General features: G+C 41.3%; 1 protein-coding gene across 1 annotated transcript; it reads right to left on the bottom strand.

Moving 5' to 3' along the window:
- Nucleotides 1-4,597: 4,597 nt before the first annotated feature.
- Nucleotides 4,598-14,954, bottom strand: LOC117844777 (DNA-directed RNA polymerase 1B, mitochondrial). The gene is made up of 19 exons (XM_034725563.2): nt 14,001-14,954; nt 13,200-13,415; nt 12,967-13,100; nt 12,417-12,483; nt 12,261-12,319; nt 11,829-11,946; nt 11,325-11,438; nt 11,096-11,227; nt 10,599-11,015; nt 10,139-10,189; nt 9,948-10,018; nt 8,725-8,809; nt 7,810-7,962; nt 7,652-7,726; nt 6,775-6,864; nt 6,617-6,664; nt 5,663-5,777; nt 5,477-5,580; nt 4,598-5,339 (listed from the first exon to the last, which is right to left on the bottom strand). The coding sequence occupies exons 1-19, from the start codon at nt 14,856-14,858 to the stop codon at nt 5,229-5,231; spliced, it is 3,018 nt and encodes a 1,005-aa protein (XP_034581454.1). The 5' UTR covers nt 14,859-14,954; the 3' UTR covers nt 4,598-5,228.
- Nucleotides 14,955-15,303: the final 349 nt, after the last annotated feature.

The following is a 15,303-nucleotide window of genomic DNA, read 5'->3' as shown; positions in this document are numbered from 1 at the left end:
CCGTTCCCCACGGTGGCAATTCATCCACCCCAGCGGAAGATTCAAGATCCAGGTCCAGATTTCCATGCGATCAAACCTGATATCCGAGGGCTTTATACTCTCATCGTAAATCTGTAGGATTAGTGTATGCTTTCCCACAAACCATGGTGACCCACCCAGCGCCCACTCCATATCTTGCTTGGATCCAAACTCTACCACAAAGAGGTTTTCTTCCTTCTCCCCGATCGACCTAATCTTCATGCCGTAGGGATTCCCCCATGCCGACTTCATTGTGCGGTGGATCGTTGTGGCATGCAGCGTTGCCAGCAATAGCACCTTGCCGACTATAGCCCACTCCACAACACAGACACCATCATCATCTTCCTTGTCGCTGAACACAACCACCTCCTCTGCAGTCAGATTCAAGTTCTTCAACAGGTCAGCAACACTGGCCTCCGGATTTCCCCGACTTCCACCTTCGATCATAGGCATGGTGACAGAACAGGGGGAACAACAGGTGTGTCGCATGCAGTAAGATGTGATGCGCACAAGATCGATCCCGAACAAGGGTTTATAAGCGGCGCTTACCCCTAATGGGAAATTTGGTGGTCGATGGCACCGAAGCGACTAACCGTCGATTTGCTTGTGGCCACCGGAGACCGGAGCGTCACCAGCTTGGCGTGGACGCCGTGGCCGAGTGGCCGGCAACAGAGCGGGTCAGGATCACGTCGGAGCGTGTGATCTAGGTTGTTGTCGAAGTCGCACTCAAAATCGCCTCGTCAATTGCTAGCGCCTCATGGCCTTGATGTTGAGAGACAGGGACGAATGTAGTCAGATCTGAAGCCACCATGGTAGGGTCCATTGCCCCTTCCGACCATGGAGCAACGACTCAAAAATTGACGTGGAGGTGGCGCAAGTCTATGGCAAGGTGGGCAGATGGTCAACTTGTAGCCGATCCGCTAATCTTTACCTTGCCTTAAGTTAATTGACTCGATCTAATAAACATTCCGGCCTCACCGCTAGATGCGAGTCCTCGACGGGGCCTAACCCCAAGAGGTGCTAGCGCTGGCTGGTTTCAGAGTTCAGATCGCCAGGTATGGATTTGGGTACAACCGTGACATGGCTATATATATCTCGTTCAGTTTGGGCATTTTTCAACTCCCACAATTTCAAGTTTAAAAATTAGGATTTGAGGTATTTCGAAATAATAGGAATTGAAATAGAAAATGAACCAGAGGGTTGTCAGCCCTTCGAATGAAATTACACGTCGAGAAACAGCTCAACTCCTTCATTGGACTATGAAAATGCTCTGCCAATCAATTAAGTGGGAGGGACATGGGCATTTTCATTTTACGCCTGCAATTCGTCGTCAAAAAAGTTGAAATTTGTCAGGCCCGTCATCTGTGAAGGATTATTACCCCCTAATAACTCACGATAGTGACACGTGAAAATGTTTACCATCTGTCAGCTTTGACCGAGTCACAGTGACGACACACTAAACAATGATTTGTATCTTTCGTAAAAAAGACAATGGAATAAATTTTAGAAAATGCAAGCACCGCTAACCACTGCCTGAGACTAAAACTCAAATTAGGATGTGCAGGATCCGCAGATAGGAAACTGAAGGATGTTTGGTTCCTCGAGCTAAAGTTTAATCCATGTCACATCGAATATTCGGAGGCTAATTAGGAGGACTAAATATGAATTAATTATAAACTAATTGCACAGATGGAGGCTAAACGGCAAGACAAATCTATTAAGCCTAATTAATCCATCATTAGCAAATATTTACTGCATGAACTAATTAGGTTTAATAGATTCGTCTCGCCGTTTAGCCTCTATATGTGTAATAGGTTTTGTAAATAGTCTACGTTTAATACTCCTAATTAGTATCCTAAACATTCGATGTGACAAGTGCTAAAAATAAGCCGCTGGAACCAAACATCCCCTAACCAGTCAAACTACTACTCAGTTTATACCTTCAGTAACAATTGGGTGGGCCTAGCTCAACTAGTTAGGGTGGGAGGTGAACGCCCCCTAACCAGTCAAACTACTACTCAGTTCATACCTTCAGTAACAATTGGTGGGCCTAGCTCAACTAGTTAGGGTGGAAGGTGTGGTCGTGTGCTCTGACCAACTAGGTTCGAGTCTCCTCTAACTTAAATTAGGATCCTATTTCTTCATCTTGACTTAATGGAAAAATGGTCAAACTCCTCCTAGGTTGATCTAGTATTTTTTTTTTTACCTTCGGATAGTAGGTAGCACCATCTTGAAACTGAACCACTTCTGTAACAATTGTGAACAGCAAAATATGTTTCAATTTATTTTGTAAAAATGGTCATGCCGATCAATACATTGCTACTATTCTTTAGCATCATTTAGCTTCGTTTATTTGGATTTTGATGGTGTACAATACGTGCATTGGCATCCCCTGAACACACTGGTCTACGGTGCCTTGGCCAAGACTGCGGTGCGGGGGCGCATGGACCTTGGCGGATCGGATGGGTAGTATTTTGCGGTATTTAGGTCCAACGCTCTTCTCTCTACCACCCATGAAGCATAGCACGAGACCCCGCCATGCTCGAAGAGTACCACCACTGAAAGCCATGACGATTGCTAGTGGCCACCGCCACATTTGTGCCATCGGCGCAACAAGATTAGCTAGGCTGCGACCCGCTATAGCAATCGCTACAGGAGCCGCATAGATGGGCACGGGGGGCTGTCAAGCCAGCAACCAACAGAGGCAGCAGTGGTGCCCGTGGGGTCCTGCACCCGGAGGTGACCAAATTAAAGGAAGCAGCCACAGGCAGAGCCCAATGAAGATCCTTGCCCCACGCCCAAAGACTTAGATCAGCACCAAAGGAGAGCGGACTTCCATCCCAAAATTTTATGTGGAATGTTAATGTAAAAAAATCCTGTATTTTAATTTTTTTTGTTTGAATTGTGTGAAATCATGAATTTAAAACTAAACGTAAGTCAACATGCTTCTATCTCTTCAGTATCTAGTATTTAAAATTGGTGCATTTAAAATATTTGAACATGAAGGACATGCTCGGGTTTGATCTTCTTTGGTTTTGGGTGATATTTGAATTTAGATTTGTGTTCAAATTAAACTGGTATTTAAACTTATAATACACATATAAGCCTATATATAATAAATGGATCCCAATTAAGACCTGGTCGGCGTTGCCCTAGCACCTTTGGCTATACTTGCTCCATGCTGGCTAAATCCATCCCACAGATCAAGCATGGGCCACACCGGCACACCACATTATGGCCCCTCACAAATACCTGACTAAACATGGAGTAATTAGGAGTAATGAGTTCTTAACTATTAGCCGTTATCTATGCCAACTAGCATACAATTAATCCATATTCAGTCCTTCTATTTGCCATCAAATCTCAAGACTAAAAATTAGCCCTAGCATCCAAACAGTCCTGAATGGTTAATCCGTTGAAAGTCTCTTCAGGTCCACTTGAAATCCGTTGAAAGTCTCTTCAGATCCACTTGAAAGTTATTGATTGAAAGTTTATGGAAATCAGGCACAATTGTCGTTCATGAAATTGAAATGTTTTGTACAAAAGTTCTTCTGAATCAAACTGAAAGTGTTTAGTTAATCGGTTCAAAGTCTCTTCAAATCTATTTAAACGTAGCTGAACCATAAGTTTCTTTGGAATTTGTTAAGAGTTTTTGTTCAGACAAGTTGAAAAATTGTGTTAAAATCGATTCTGCTCAAAGTTGTTTTGGGATGAACTGAATCCAAAGATTCTATTGAATTAGTCTAGACTTTTGATGCATTTTTCTTTTTGGTTGTTGACTTCGATGGGGAGCCCAGCACTTTGCACAGCTATGATTGTTGTCGTTAGCTCACTACGAAGTTGACTCAAGGAGAAAATGGTAGCTTCTTATATCACGTTGTCATGCCTACAATGCTACTGTTGGCAGATTGAGACTCCGTTTGGATAGGCTCATTAGCCCTATTTGTGTTAATGAATTATAAACATGGGCTAATGAGGACTAATTAGAGCTAATGAGCTCTAACCATAAATAAATTAATCTACAATTAATCCATACAGTCCTCCAATCTGGTATCCAAATCTTCGTACTAGGATCCAAACAGACCTGATTGCCTTCGCATTCGCATACAGCCTACGCAGATTCGTGCAGGAGAAAAATTACACGGCGAGAGAGTGTATTCCTTGTCAGCGGATAGCAGCAAATGCTCGCCCACTAGCGGCCTCGCAGGGGATTCTGTATTCAAATATCGTTCTTAATTGTGCAAATTGCTATATCCTCAATTGATGCCGTACATTTTACAGGCATCTTCAAATGATAACTTACAGTTTGCAAATATTCCTTTCGCACTCATATCATAATCATCTGTCATTAAGATTTACTGGTATAATGTTACATCTTCAAATCTGCATGCGACATAAGAACCCGCCACAGTATTGGGCCAAGTCGGAGCCTGTACAATTTAAGGAAACTAGCCAAACAAATGAACAAAAAAATACAGGTTTAATTATACTGATTTCATCAATGGGATTATAAGTATTAAAAGAACTTCAAGACAATAAAGAAATATAAAAAGCTTCTGAACTTTATGCGCACCTAAAATGGAGAGGAAACCACTCTTTAACTCTTTATTATTAAATTATTATCTTACAACTACAAAATTAGCTATGAAATAATCTTTCGTCAGCACCAGCCAAGACGTGTTCCGCTCAGCAGAATATCCCTCTATAGTTCAAGAACAAGAAAAATAAATATATTAGTGGAGGCCAAAAACTACATAATTACATTTACAGGATCAGTAAGTGACTTTGCTATGCGTAAGCCTGTGAGATCAAAAGAGAGGGAATGCGAGATCAAAAAAGGACACTACTGTCCGAACACAGCAAAACTCCCCTCATTGAGCCTCTTGGCAACAGTTTCCACTTTTTATTTGGCTTTGCTGTTCGCATAACTGCAAACCTCCTGAGCATATCTGTTTTTGACTACTTCAAGGCAACAATAATGCCTTGCCTTGTGCCTGTGCTCGAAGTATCCAATTGTGCAGCTCAGCGAGAATATCTTCTATATACTTCTGCAAAGCCACTCTTTGGGATATATGTTATGCATGATGTCTTGAAGATGGTACCCATCAGCCAGTAGAAGGTTTGGGTTCTGTACTCAAAAACTCAGGATGGGTCCAAGGCTGTAAATAGGCAGCAGAGTGTGGGGACCATGCAATGTCATCATAATTGTGCTAGTTGAAAAAATACGGAGACTCAAGGACATCCTTCATATCAAAGTCTCCCCTCTCTGGCAATGGTGGGAATTTTAACTTAGGGAAAGATTTCTCGAAACTCTCCAACAGCTGCATCAAACGTGCTTTTGTTAAAAACTGATAGCTTGTCACTCATAAATGAAGTTGGTGAATTTTCAAACAGCTAACTCTAACACAAGATAATGATTGATCAATCTCTGCTAACAGCTGGGATAGGAGATACATACATTTTCCAAAATAGGTGTATCATAGAGTTCCACAAACTTCTCCCGGAGTATTTTGTTCATTGTATCAACATCACAAGCATGGGTCCAATAAGAATCATGAACTCCTGCACAGATTTAGAAAAAAACATTAATAATAACTCACTTCTAACATCAAATGACTTGCAAAGGGCCTACCAAACAACTAACCTGCAAAGTTCAGGCCTTGCCTTTTGCAAGCAACAGCGGTCATCATCATATGAGAACCGTCAAGGGAATGCACAAAGTTTGGAGGGAAAGCTGTTCTCTGCCGCTTCACCATAACCTAGTTGAATGATTCATTAAGTACTTGATTAAAAATTATACAAAAAAGAGAACGTAATTTGATGAGCAAGATGGCAAATAGATCACATAATTCAATAACCAAACCACTAAGATCCACTAAATCTATGCACAAGAATCTCAACTAATTGTTTCACTAAACTATCACTGATGATTTAAATATAGCTTGGGATAAATCCATGATACAGCGAAGCGCTTTGGTCAAATCCCAAGGGTTCGAACAAATTTAAACCAGAGTCCATGATATATATAGCTGGGCCAAATAAAGCGGGGGTAAAGCTTTTGGAAGAATATCCCCACAAAAACCAAGAAAATGTATAAAAACAGTTAAATTTTGATGCAAAAAAGAAGTGAGAGATACAGTTATGAACAGCACCACCCCTACTGCATCTGTAAATTGAAACGGAGAGCTATAGAAACTAGTTCATTGTTTCTTGCAGTTCCCATGTATCCAGAAAACTTATAGGACTGTTGGATGAAAAGAAAAGGGACCCTTAATACTAGTAGTAGGCCAGAAACCAATAAAGCAGCTGGGCTGACTATCAAAAATGATATAGAGATGCTTCAAAATGCCATTCTATATCTCCATATAGCCATAACTCTAGTAGAAGATGAGAGATGATGTGCCATGAAATTTGGATGACCAAAATGGACCAACATGTTCTACAGTAAGGCCTTTCTGACACTAGAAAAGCCACTTTTTTATGCCATCACGATGGACATGTCAATCAGCAACTGGTAGGCAAAGGACCTTGTTTCACCCACAAAAAAAGGAAGTCTGCAATGAGCCAATGCAAAGACATTTGACCATTAGTAGTATACCTTATCAGTCTCCCTCTGAAGGGTCAGAACCTGTAGCGACGTCTTAATCTGCAAAGCAAACATCAATATCAAGGTCTTATATAAACAAATGACTATCAAGGTATGTTGAAAGAAGAGGCAGAGATCATGAATTGAAACAATTGTACTGGAACACTTACAAGATGCCTCCCTAGTTTGCGATATGGTTGAACAACTGGAAGCCCAAGAGGGGTTGTCCATTTCACTGGTTCATTTTCACAAGCAATTACCTGTACAGCAAAAATAAGTTGGCACAGTTGTATATCAGGAGAACTCCCTTATAAACAGCAGAAATAACAATTCAACATTACAACCAAATAAAGTGCCTGGGCTTGACTGAGTGCTGATTGAGAGTGATTTGCCTTGTGAAGTATAAATCCTTAAGACAGGTTTGTTTTTATTCACAATTCGTATAAGCCTTACAAGGCCCTGTTTGGATCAGCTAGTCAGATAGAGATAATAAAGATCTGCTAAAGAAAGCTCTAGCTGATCCAAACAGGACAACTTATACTCCAGCTTTTTACAAGTAACCACCCAGCTTTCTATAATCCCATAAGTTGGCCTCACCCAGCTATTTTCAGCGAATAGACATTGCACACCCACAACCACCCAGGTTTTGGCGTGCAAGTGTTCCAAATTTTTTTATTACTTTTGCTGCTGTTAATATAAAAGGAAACCCATCTCATTGGTGTATTCTTAAAACAAAATATATATATCACAGCATACACAATATGTTAAATACAAACAATCGATAAATATTTAGTCAATGAAAACAGTCCTAGGTTTCATATAGTGGACTAAATTTTCTACAACATAAAATTCAATCCCAGAATACAATTTCTCACAACCTTCCACAATTGCAGTTAAAAACTACAAAATGTTAGATTTCTATGCATTGAGACACTGAAGCTACCCAAACATGGTACTGAAATGGGTACTGTGGAGTGTAATGTGGCATGGAACCACATCAAATTATGATTCAGTGTTAAAAGCAAAATATGATACTATAGCTTGTACCTTGGCACAGTCACCAAGCCAGTTCATGATACTACGGGCAGCTTGGAACATCTCACCAAGTGCTGTCAGGGTAACCTATCAAGGACAATAAGGAAAAAAGGGGGGGTTTAGAGAAACAGCAGATAGAAAATAAACAATTTCACTGGGTGAACTTCCACCTTAGCAGCATAACATGATGCACCAAATAATTCCGCATCATCAGCAATGACTCCCCTCTCTTTCAGTCTTCTTTTAATTTGTTCACGTGCTCCAACATAAGTGACGCCATACACAGATGTCATCACAGTTTGCTTCACCAATTTTCTATCCACCTGGATTCAATTTAGCCATTGAAAATAAAACGTAAGCACCAAACTAATAGCTTCCAATTATTGTCTATGGAACTAACAAAATTATTTGGTATACTACCAAATGTGCATCACTTATAATCTGAAAACCCCCTCAATTCACATTTTTCAAAAAACAAAGAGTTGTATTGCCAATGAGTATACTATCAAATATAGTTTATAATTATACTAGACACACAAAAAGGATATTTGTATATTTGTCTCAAAAGGCACTTTCATATTATTGCAACTTTTTATAAATATATTACGATTGTAATGGTGATTGAATTTGCACTTCAGGGACTATGTCTACTGTTATGTCTACATGTCACAATCTAATGACTCGAGGGAGTAGAAAAACAGATATGAGGGCTCCACGAAGTAATGTATCAGATTAGCCTCAAATTAAGCTCAATATATCAGCTAGGTTTTGCACCAATCCATAAAAGGCATAATATATTACTAAGTGTTGCTTCAAATTTCTTAGGCACGCATTTTGTGGCTTGACACACTTGCTTAAGGTGAAGTGTGGCAAATTGTGGCTAGCAACCAAACATGCCCCTAGCCTACCTAGCTGATTTAGCATTAATACACCTATAGATCATATCAGGCCTCAACAGTTCCAGCTTTAGTGCCCATATAAGCGTGTAACTTGTTTTTTCAAAAATTCTTCAACTTTCTAAGTTCACCTTATCTATCTTATAGTAAGAAATAAAAAGTAAAAAGATACTGACAAAAAAGGAACACCTGATCAAGTATCAGACGAGCACGAGCTGCATCAGGATCTGTAGAAGGATCCTTTTGTGAATCCCTCCGCATAATTTCCACCACCCTGTAGCACAATAGATTCACCATCATGAATACAAAATAATAAAATTAAACTAGTCAAATGTTGGATCAAGATGACATTAGTGAACACAAAATCAGTATTTGGACAATATTTCATGCAGTAAACATGTAATGTTGGCAATTAAGACTATAAAGAAGCATCACAACAATCTTACAAGGACACATAACACTATCAATTTTAAACATGTAGGATATTTCGTAATGAGACTCCAAAAATAATAGTTCAAAAAGTCTGGAGGTTAAATGGATGTTTCAAAAAAAGCAACCCAGGTGCCCCCCTGGGCACCAGATGACACCAAGCCATCATGCTTTGCAGTATATCATGGAAGGCCATGAATTACCAAGGTCAATTGCAACTCAGACAATCAGGAATAATCTATAATATGTCTACAAACTAAAAGTAGCTGGTATTTGGTGCCTGCGCTCATCGATGGCTTTGGACAGGGAATATTAAGACAAATCAATTAAAGCTAAATGTGTGTTTGGCCCTTTCATTTTCTAAAGCATTTTTTTTCTCGAACATGCAGGAGAGCTGCGTATCATTATATTAAGAAGGATAAAGGAGGGGTTTTAGAGCCCCATACAACACCACACACACTCATACCCTTTTACTTTATACAGAATCTCTCTCACACTTGTTAAATGCATGACCCGGGACCTGTAACTAGGAGCTCACACATTGGCTGGCTCTAGAGCGAGGAGACGGGATATTCCTCGAGCTCCGGCCAAACTCCAAAGTTGCAGTTCATCTCTTACTGAAGCCAGGAGCCAGGATCTCATTTAGGCTCGGTTGAATTCCATCGAACACACAACGGTTCCGATGATTCCATATACACCAAGCTCCCAAAATGATGACGGAATTGAGACCTTTTCTAGCCTGACCATCAATTCCAATGTTCTCCCAAAATTTTCTAAAGCATTTTAGGAAACTCTAAAGCATTTTAGGAAACTCTAGTACTTCACGATTTACAATTGTTGCACAAAACGGTTTCTGGGATCCATATGACCGCACAGAATAGATGGGTCAATAGGGTGTGGTGCACTGGTGCAGCATATAAGATGCTACATGTTCTGAAAGCAAATCAAGACTACCACATGCACCTGACACATAAAAAGCATACCTGGTAGCTATTCCTGAGTAAACATCTGCAGGCTTCTCTCCAGCAACTAAGTTGACAGCAATAGCTCCCAACTAGGAAAATTTTCATAAAAATGTTACTAAACTCCGATATACATAATTAGACAGATAGTTACATGTAGCAACAAAAACAATCTTAACAAGAGAAACTTAATCATTCAGGCACAAACTAACCTTATCCCTTCCAAGAGCTGCATAGTGCTGAAGGCCATTACAAGAACCATCCTAAGAAAAAGAAAAGCATATATCAATTGAGTTCTGGCCACATACAAGTACAGCCGATGCTAATGTTTGAACATGGTAATCAACCATGGACCATTGTAAATGTCATATGCTCAGCGTCATATCTGAATTTATCCATACAAATAAGCATATTCAATACACATTGGGGTACATGAGCCCTACCAAATCGAAGGCAAACATGCGTGTCACACAAGGAGTATGATCAACTAATTTTCTATCAGGAACTCAGATAATATGAATGAATATAGTACTCAACTGTTCACTCTATTCCTATGTTGCGTAGATTCGTTCTAAAAGATCAAATACTAGAGTAAAAGACAGACAGATGATCCTTTAGTTTCTCTACAAAGAATTGAGAAGGAAAATGATCGCTTGAAGACAATATATATACCTGGTGCACAGGAATATGTGATATCGTTGCTTCTGGAGACGGGCTTCTTAAAGCTTCAGTAAGATTCATGCATACTGCCAGGCACTGGAACGGATCTTCAGCCCCAAGCCACCATCGTTTGCCTTCTAAAGGCCTATCAGCAGAATCAAATATTTCCTCCAAGTGATTCTCAGCAAATGCAATTCGGCCAGCATATGATAACTTATCAACACCACCAGCATACAAATTTGCTAGGTGTATCTTCAGCCAGCGCAAGCCTGACTCGCCAAGTGGACGACCTTCAGCAAACTCCAAAACCCCTCGACAAAGATCTGAACCCAAGTGGTTCAGGTAAGGATGCATTGGGTAAGCACGACCTCTAAAATCAAGGTTGTGTGGATAGTAAAATCCCTCCTCATCCTTCATTTTTCGAGCAACCTGCAACCAATATGTGTGCATTAGAATAGATTGTGGCACCTCAATGGATAACAATAGCAATACCCCTTATAGTCTCTTACAGCAAGTTTCAGTTCAACATCACATCTCTGAGAATGCCTTTCACTGTTTCCCTTCTTAACTGACCTCGTGTGCCACCTCCACTTCTTTAGCACAGTTTCATCTTCAGTGTCAGGCTTCTCAGGTAATGGAACCTGAGTATATAAAACATGTCAGCTTAGATTCAAAACTATCCAGCACTATCAAATCAGGTCATAACACAATCTCATGACAAATTAAATGGCAACTCACATCAGTGCGATCAACCAGGTCAGCAAGCCGGCCACCACTTGACCATATTCTGTCAATGATACTAAGAACTCTTTTGTTAACCCTCCACTTCGTGCTCCCAAGAGTATTCAAGGCCTGAAACCAACAAGACATCGAAGAATGAAACCTGAGATACAGATTGCATAATTATCGAATTTTATGCACCAACTGGTTAACCCAAAATGAAGGGCGTCACGTCTAGGCTCCACCGTCCTATGATGTGGACCCAAGATAGCTCATAATTGTTGCTTTCTTATAATTGTGTTATCTAGGTCACGTATTCAGGACCACTGGCTCTTAAACTGTGTAAGCTATACACTGAATTCATGGGCCAAATACAAAAGGAAGCTATATACATAAGGTCCATGCTACACTCAGCATAAATAAAAATTGAAATGTACATAAGCAGCTAAATGAATTTAGGAAAGTATTCTTCACACGATAATATTCATCTAATCTGCACAAGTCAGAAACAGTAGATTGTACCTCAAAAACTGATTGCATTTGTTCCCTTGGAGCCCTTTTAACAGCCTCCCTCTGCTGCCGAGCACCATGTGTGCGCATCACATAGGATGGTAAAAACAGGTGTGCTCCCTTATCATATCTGGGAAAAAAAAAGGAGTACCAAACAGTCAGTAGATAGCTTACAGTTTGCAGAAATAAGAAGCATAATGTTACTAAAAGATAGGAATAAATTCACTACATATTCAGAGTGATAGAAATAATGGCATGAACCAGGACCACATCCTGAACTAATCAAAAGGTGATTGTTCTACCGAATAAGGATATACTACTCATCAATATCAATATATAAGCAGCATCACTTAATAAAATACAAAGTTCCAAACCGTCAAAATTTGTTAAGATGCATCATATTTACCAAGAGAATGTTAGAGAAAAAAGGCAGCAAATACGAACCCTGTCCAACAGATTGGGGGAATCAACATAGGCATGTATGGAATGACCATGTGTTTTGCCTGACAAGGAAAAACATGCTCCATTACGTGATCAAGGAATGAAAAACTAGGAGAAGCATTCCAGTAAAAATCAAGACATGTAGAAAGGTCAACTAACTGTTCTATCTAGGCCTTGCCGAACCAGTGGATCACACTTGATCACACCATATCTGCGACTATGTTTCCTGTTCAAATAAAAGACAAGATATAAATATATATTAGGACGAAGTAGCAAACTACTTTTAGGACAAGAATGTATTAAGCTAGTTGTCTTTACAACTAAGTTGGTGTATGCCCAAAAAAAAAAAAACTAAGTTGGTGTATGCCCCAAAAAAAACTAAGTTGGTGCTGTATGTTTCAATACAGCTCTGAAATTCAATGAAAAATAGTCTAAACTAGCATATCACCAGCATTTTACAGCAGGCTGCCCAAATAATCTTTGATTGCCTTTCAGCACATGTACGCTAAGCATAGTTTCTAAAAGGTGCCACAAATTATTTCAATAAATAGCATATAGAAGAATATGAGCAGTCAATTTCACTAAAAGTTATCTAATCAAAGCATTTCCTAGCTAAACCAGAGGGTTAATCCAGTGGCAGTACAGATATATGGAAATGTTGCATCAGGAGTCAATCTTAGAGTAAATGAAAACAAGATAACATTATTACTGTTGTTCTTTAGGCACCGTTCTCATTTCATGTCTGAAAGCAGGGCGGATGTCAGGCAGACCATCTGATGACTGGCTAGCAGGTGGCTGTATATGGGCTGTTTCAATAAATAGCTCAATCAAACGACTGCCAACCTGCAGAAAAGCAAAGGACAATAGAAAATGTCGTAAGTCAAAACTGCAGCTGAGAGTAAAACGACAGATGAGGTCAAATATCTAACGCGGGATTCATACTTTCGCATGAGCATCTTGACCCCATGGCCTGGAATCATCTTGATTCTTCACTATCTTCCTTACTTGCCTTAGCTTTTGCTTTTTCATCAGATCAGTGACTTTCTTTCTTAGACGCTGTTGTTCTTTGGCAATATCCGAGTCAAAAATTTCTTCTTCATTTTCCTTTTCTTTGTTGCTTTTTTTCCTTGTCTTCTCTAGAAATCTGTGGATTCGAACCTAATGAAGGATGAAAAGAAACAATACATGATGGTTTATCGGCAACTGATACCATAACAGAAAATGTTGCCAACCAAATAGGTGGATTAACACCATTAGATTGCTATAAACTTAACAAGGTGAGTTCAAGCAGAGAATATGAAGTTGCCAGACTATCATGTTTTCCAACAAATTACTAGCATATCAGCATAGCAATGACACTACCCTTAAATCAATCCAAGAAGCAATAGTACACAACAACTATCCAGTTAATCCAGTTAGTTAAGTATTGCACTTTTTAACACCTCTTTCACTTATATTTATATATTAAAGTGGAAGGCTTGTCTTCACACCCACTACTGTTACACAAATTATCTATGGTGGATATAATCATACATTAATTGAAACAATATTACTTCCCAGTGGTGCCTAGCTAGATTACTTCAATGGTATAAAAGCAGTCAACCTCTACCAATGTTCATGGACCTTACAGTAACAATAAGAAGAGGCATTCGCTAATCCCTGAGACAAAGACTAGTTTTGGAATGTAATTGTACAACTGTAAGCAAAGAAACAAGAAGTGGCCTCTAAGAAACAATTGCACACCTCATGCTCAATAGCCTCGCCAATCTGACACGCCGCCTGAATGACTCGAACACTCCCGTCCCCACTGCCAGTCATGAGCAGCCCCATGAGCTTGTGCATGGTGATGACAGCCATCATATCTGCTGGGAGCATGTTGAAGTAGGGTCCATGTGAGGCCCGGGACCCGCGGTTCGCCACGAGCTCCTGCTCGGCGGCGATCTGGTCCCGCAGCGGCTCAAACCATCCTAGGAAGAGCGACTTGATATAGGGCAGATTGGGTGCAAGCTTCTGCTCGCACATGTCCGTGAGGAGCTCGCGGTACTCCTTTGCGGCCTGCTCCCACGCCTCCGTCTCGACGCGGATCTGCCGGCGACGCAGGGAGGCGTATTTGTGGTAAGTCATTCCGTGCTCCTCCGCCGCCACTTGCGCCTGCTGCCCGCGCCTGTTCCGCCGATGCCGGTCACGGTGGTCTCTCCCGGATGCCCGCTGCTCCTCCATCGGTGGAGGAGGTTGATTCTGATTCGGCTGCGTCCGAACGATCTCGAGCGCGTGGTGTAGCTCCTCGGCCTCCTCCGATGACACCGCCTCGGCAGCGGCGGAGGAGGAGGCGAACCACCGCGGGTCCTGCTGCCACGGGGGCAGGCGCGGGGACGGGAGGAGACCAGAGGCCGCGGGGAGGAGACGACGCTCGAGAGGAGCGTGCGGGGCAGCGGCGCGCGGGAGTGGGGAGGAGGAGAGGAGGGCGGATGCGAGGCGGCGGGCGGGGAGGCGGCGCCACATGAGGGGCGATGCGGCTAGGGTTTGGGGGGTTACGGCGGGAAGCGGAGAGGATGTGGCGGGAGAGACAGCCGCGGCGGTCGGAGCTGGGGCGGGGAGCATCAACTGGAGGAGGACATGGGGGAATGAGGCAATATGGCGCCGCCGCCGCCAATGGAGAGAAGGGTTGGGGAACGGGGAAGAGCCGACTTGGGCTCGGGCGGCTAAAACCCTTGCCACCTAGGTGCTTGATTTCGGGGTTTGAGGTGGAGAATTTTTTTTTCAGAGCATTACCTCTCTCTCTAACTTGCTTTAAAAGAAAACTTACATCTAACTAGTTCCGATTCCTGAAAAAACTAGTTTTAGTATTGCTTTATTATTTAGAAATGCTATCTTATCCACGTGCCAATTTGTTACTCCATTCCGTCTCAAAGTATAAGTCATTTCTAAGACCCAAAACGACTTATAATTTGGATCGGAGGGAGTAGCACTTTCAAAAGCTAGTTTTCCATCTCAAGAGGTATTTTAGAGTGAATTAGCAAAACGTGCAAATTGATACACGAATTTG

The sequence above is a fragment of the Setaria viridis genome, chromosome 2 (assembly GCF_005286985.2).
Source record: "Setaria viridis chromosome 2, Setaria_viridis_v4.0, whole genome shotgun sequence".
Taxonomy (NCBI): domain Eukaryota; kingdom Viridiplantae; phylum Streptophyta; class Magnoliopsida; order Poales; family Poaceae; genus Setaria; species Setaria viridis.
Note: the sequence above shows the minus strand (reverse complement) of the source record. Positions and strands in the feature narration are given on the sequence as shown.

Excerpts from the sequence above, each read along its gene's own strand:
- LOC117844777 (XM_034725563.2), bottom strand. The coding sequence starts at position 14,858 with ATGCTCCCCGCCCCAGCTCCGACCGCCGCGGCTGTCTCTCCCGCCACA. Across the intron at positions 10,190-10,598 it reads CACATATTCCTGTGCACCAG|GATGGTTCTTGTAATGGCCT; the intron begins GTATATATATTG and ends TCTTTTTCTTAG. Across the intron at positions 10,019-10,138 it reads CAGCTCTTGGAAGGGATAAG|TTGGGAGCTATTGCTGTCAA; the intron begins GTTAGTTTGTGC and ends AAATTTTCCTAG.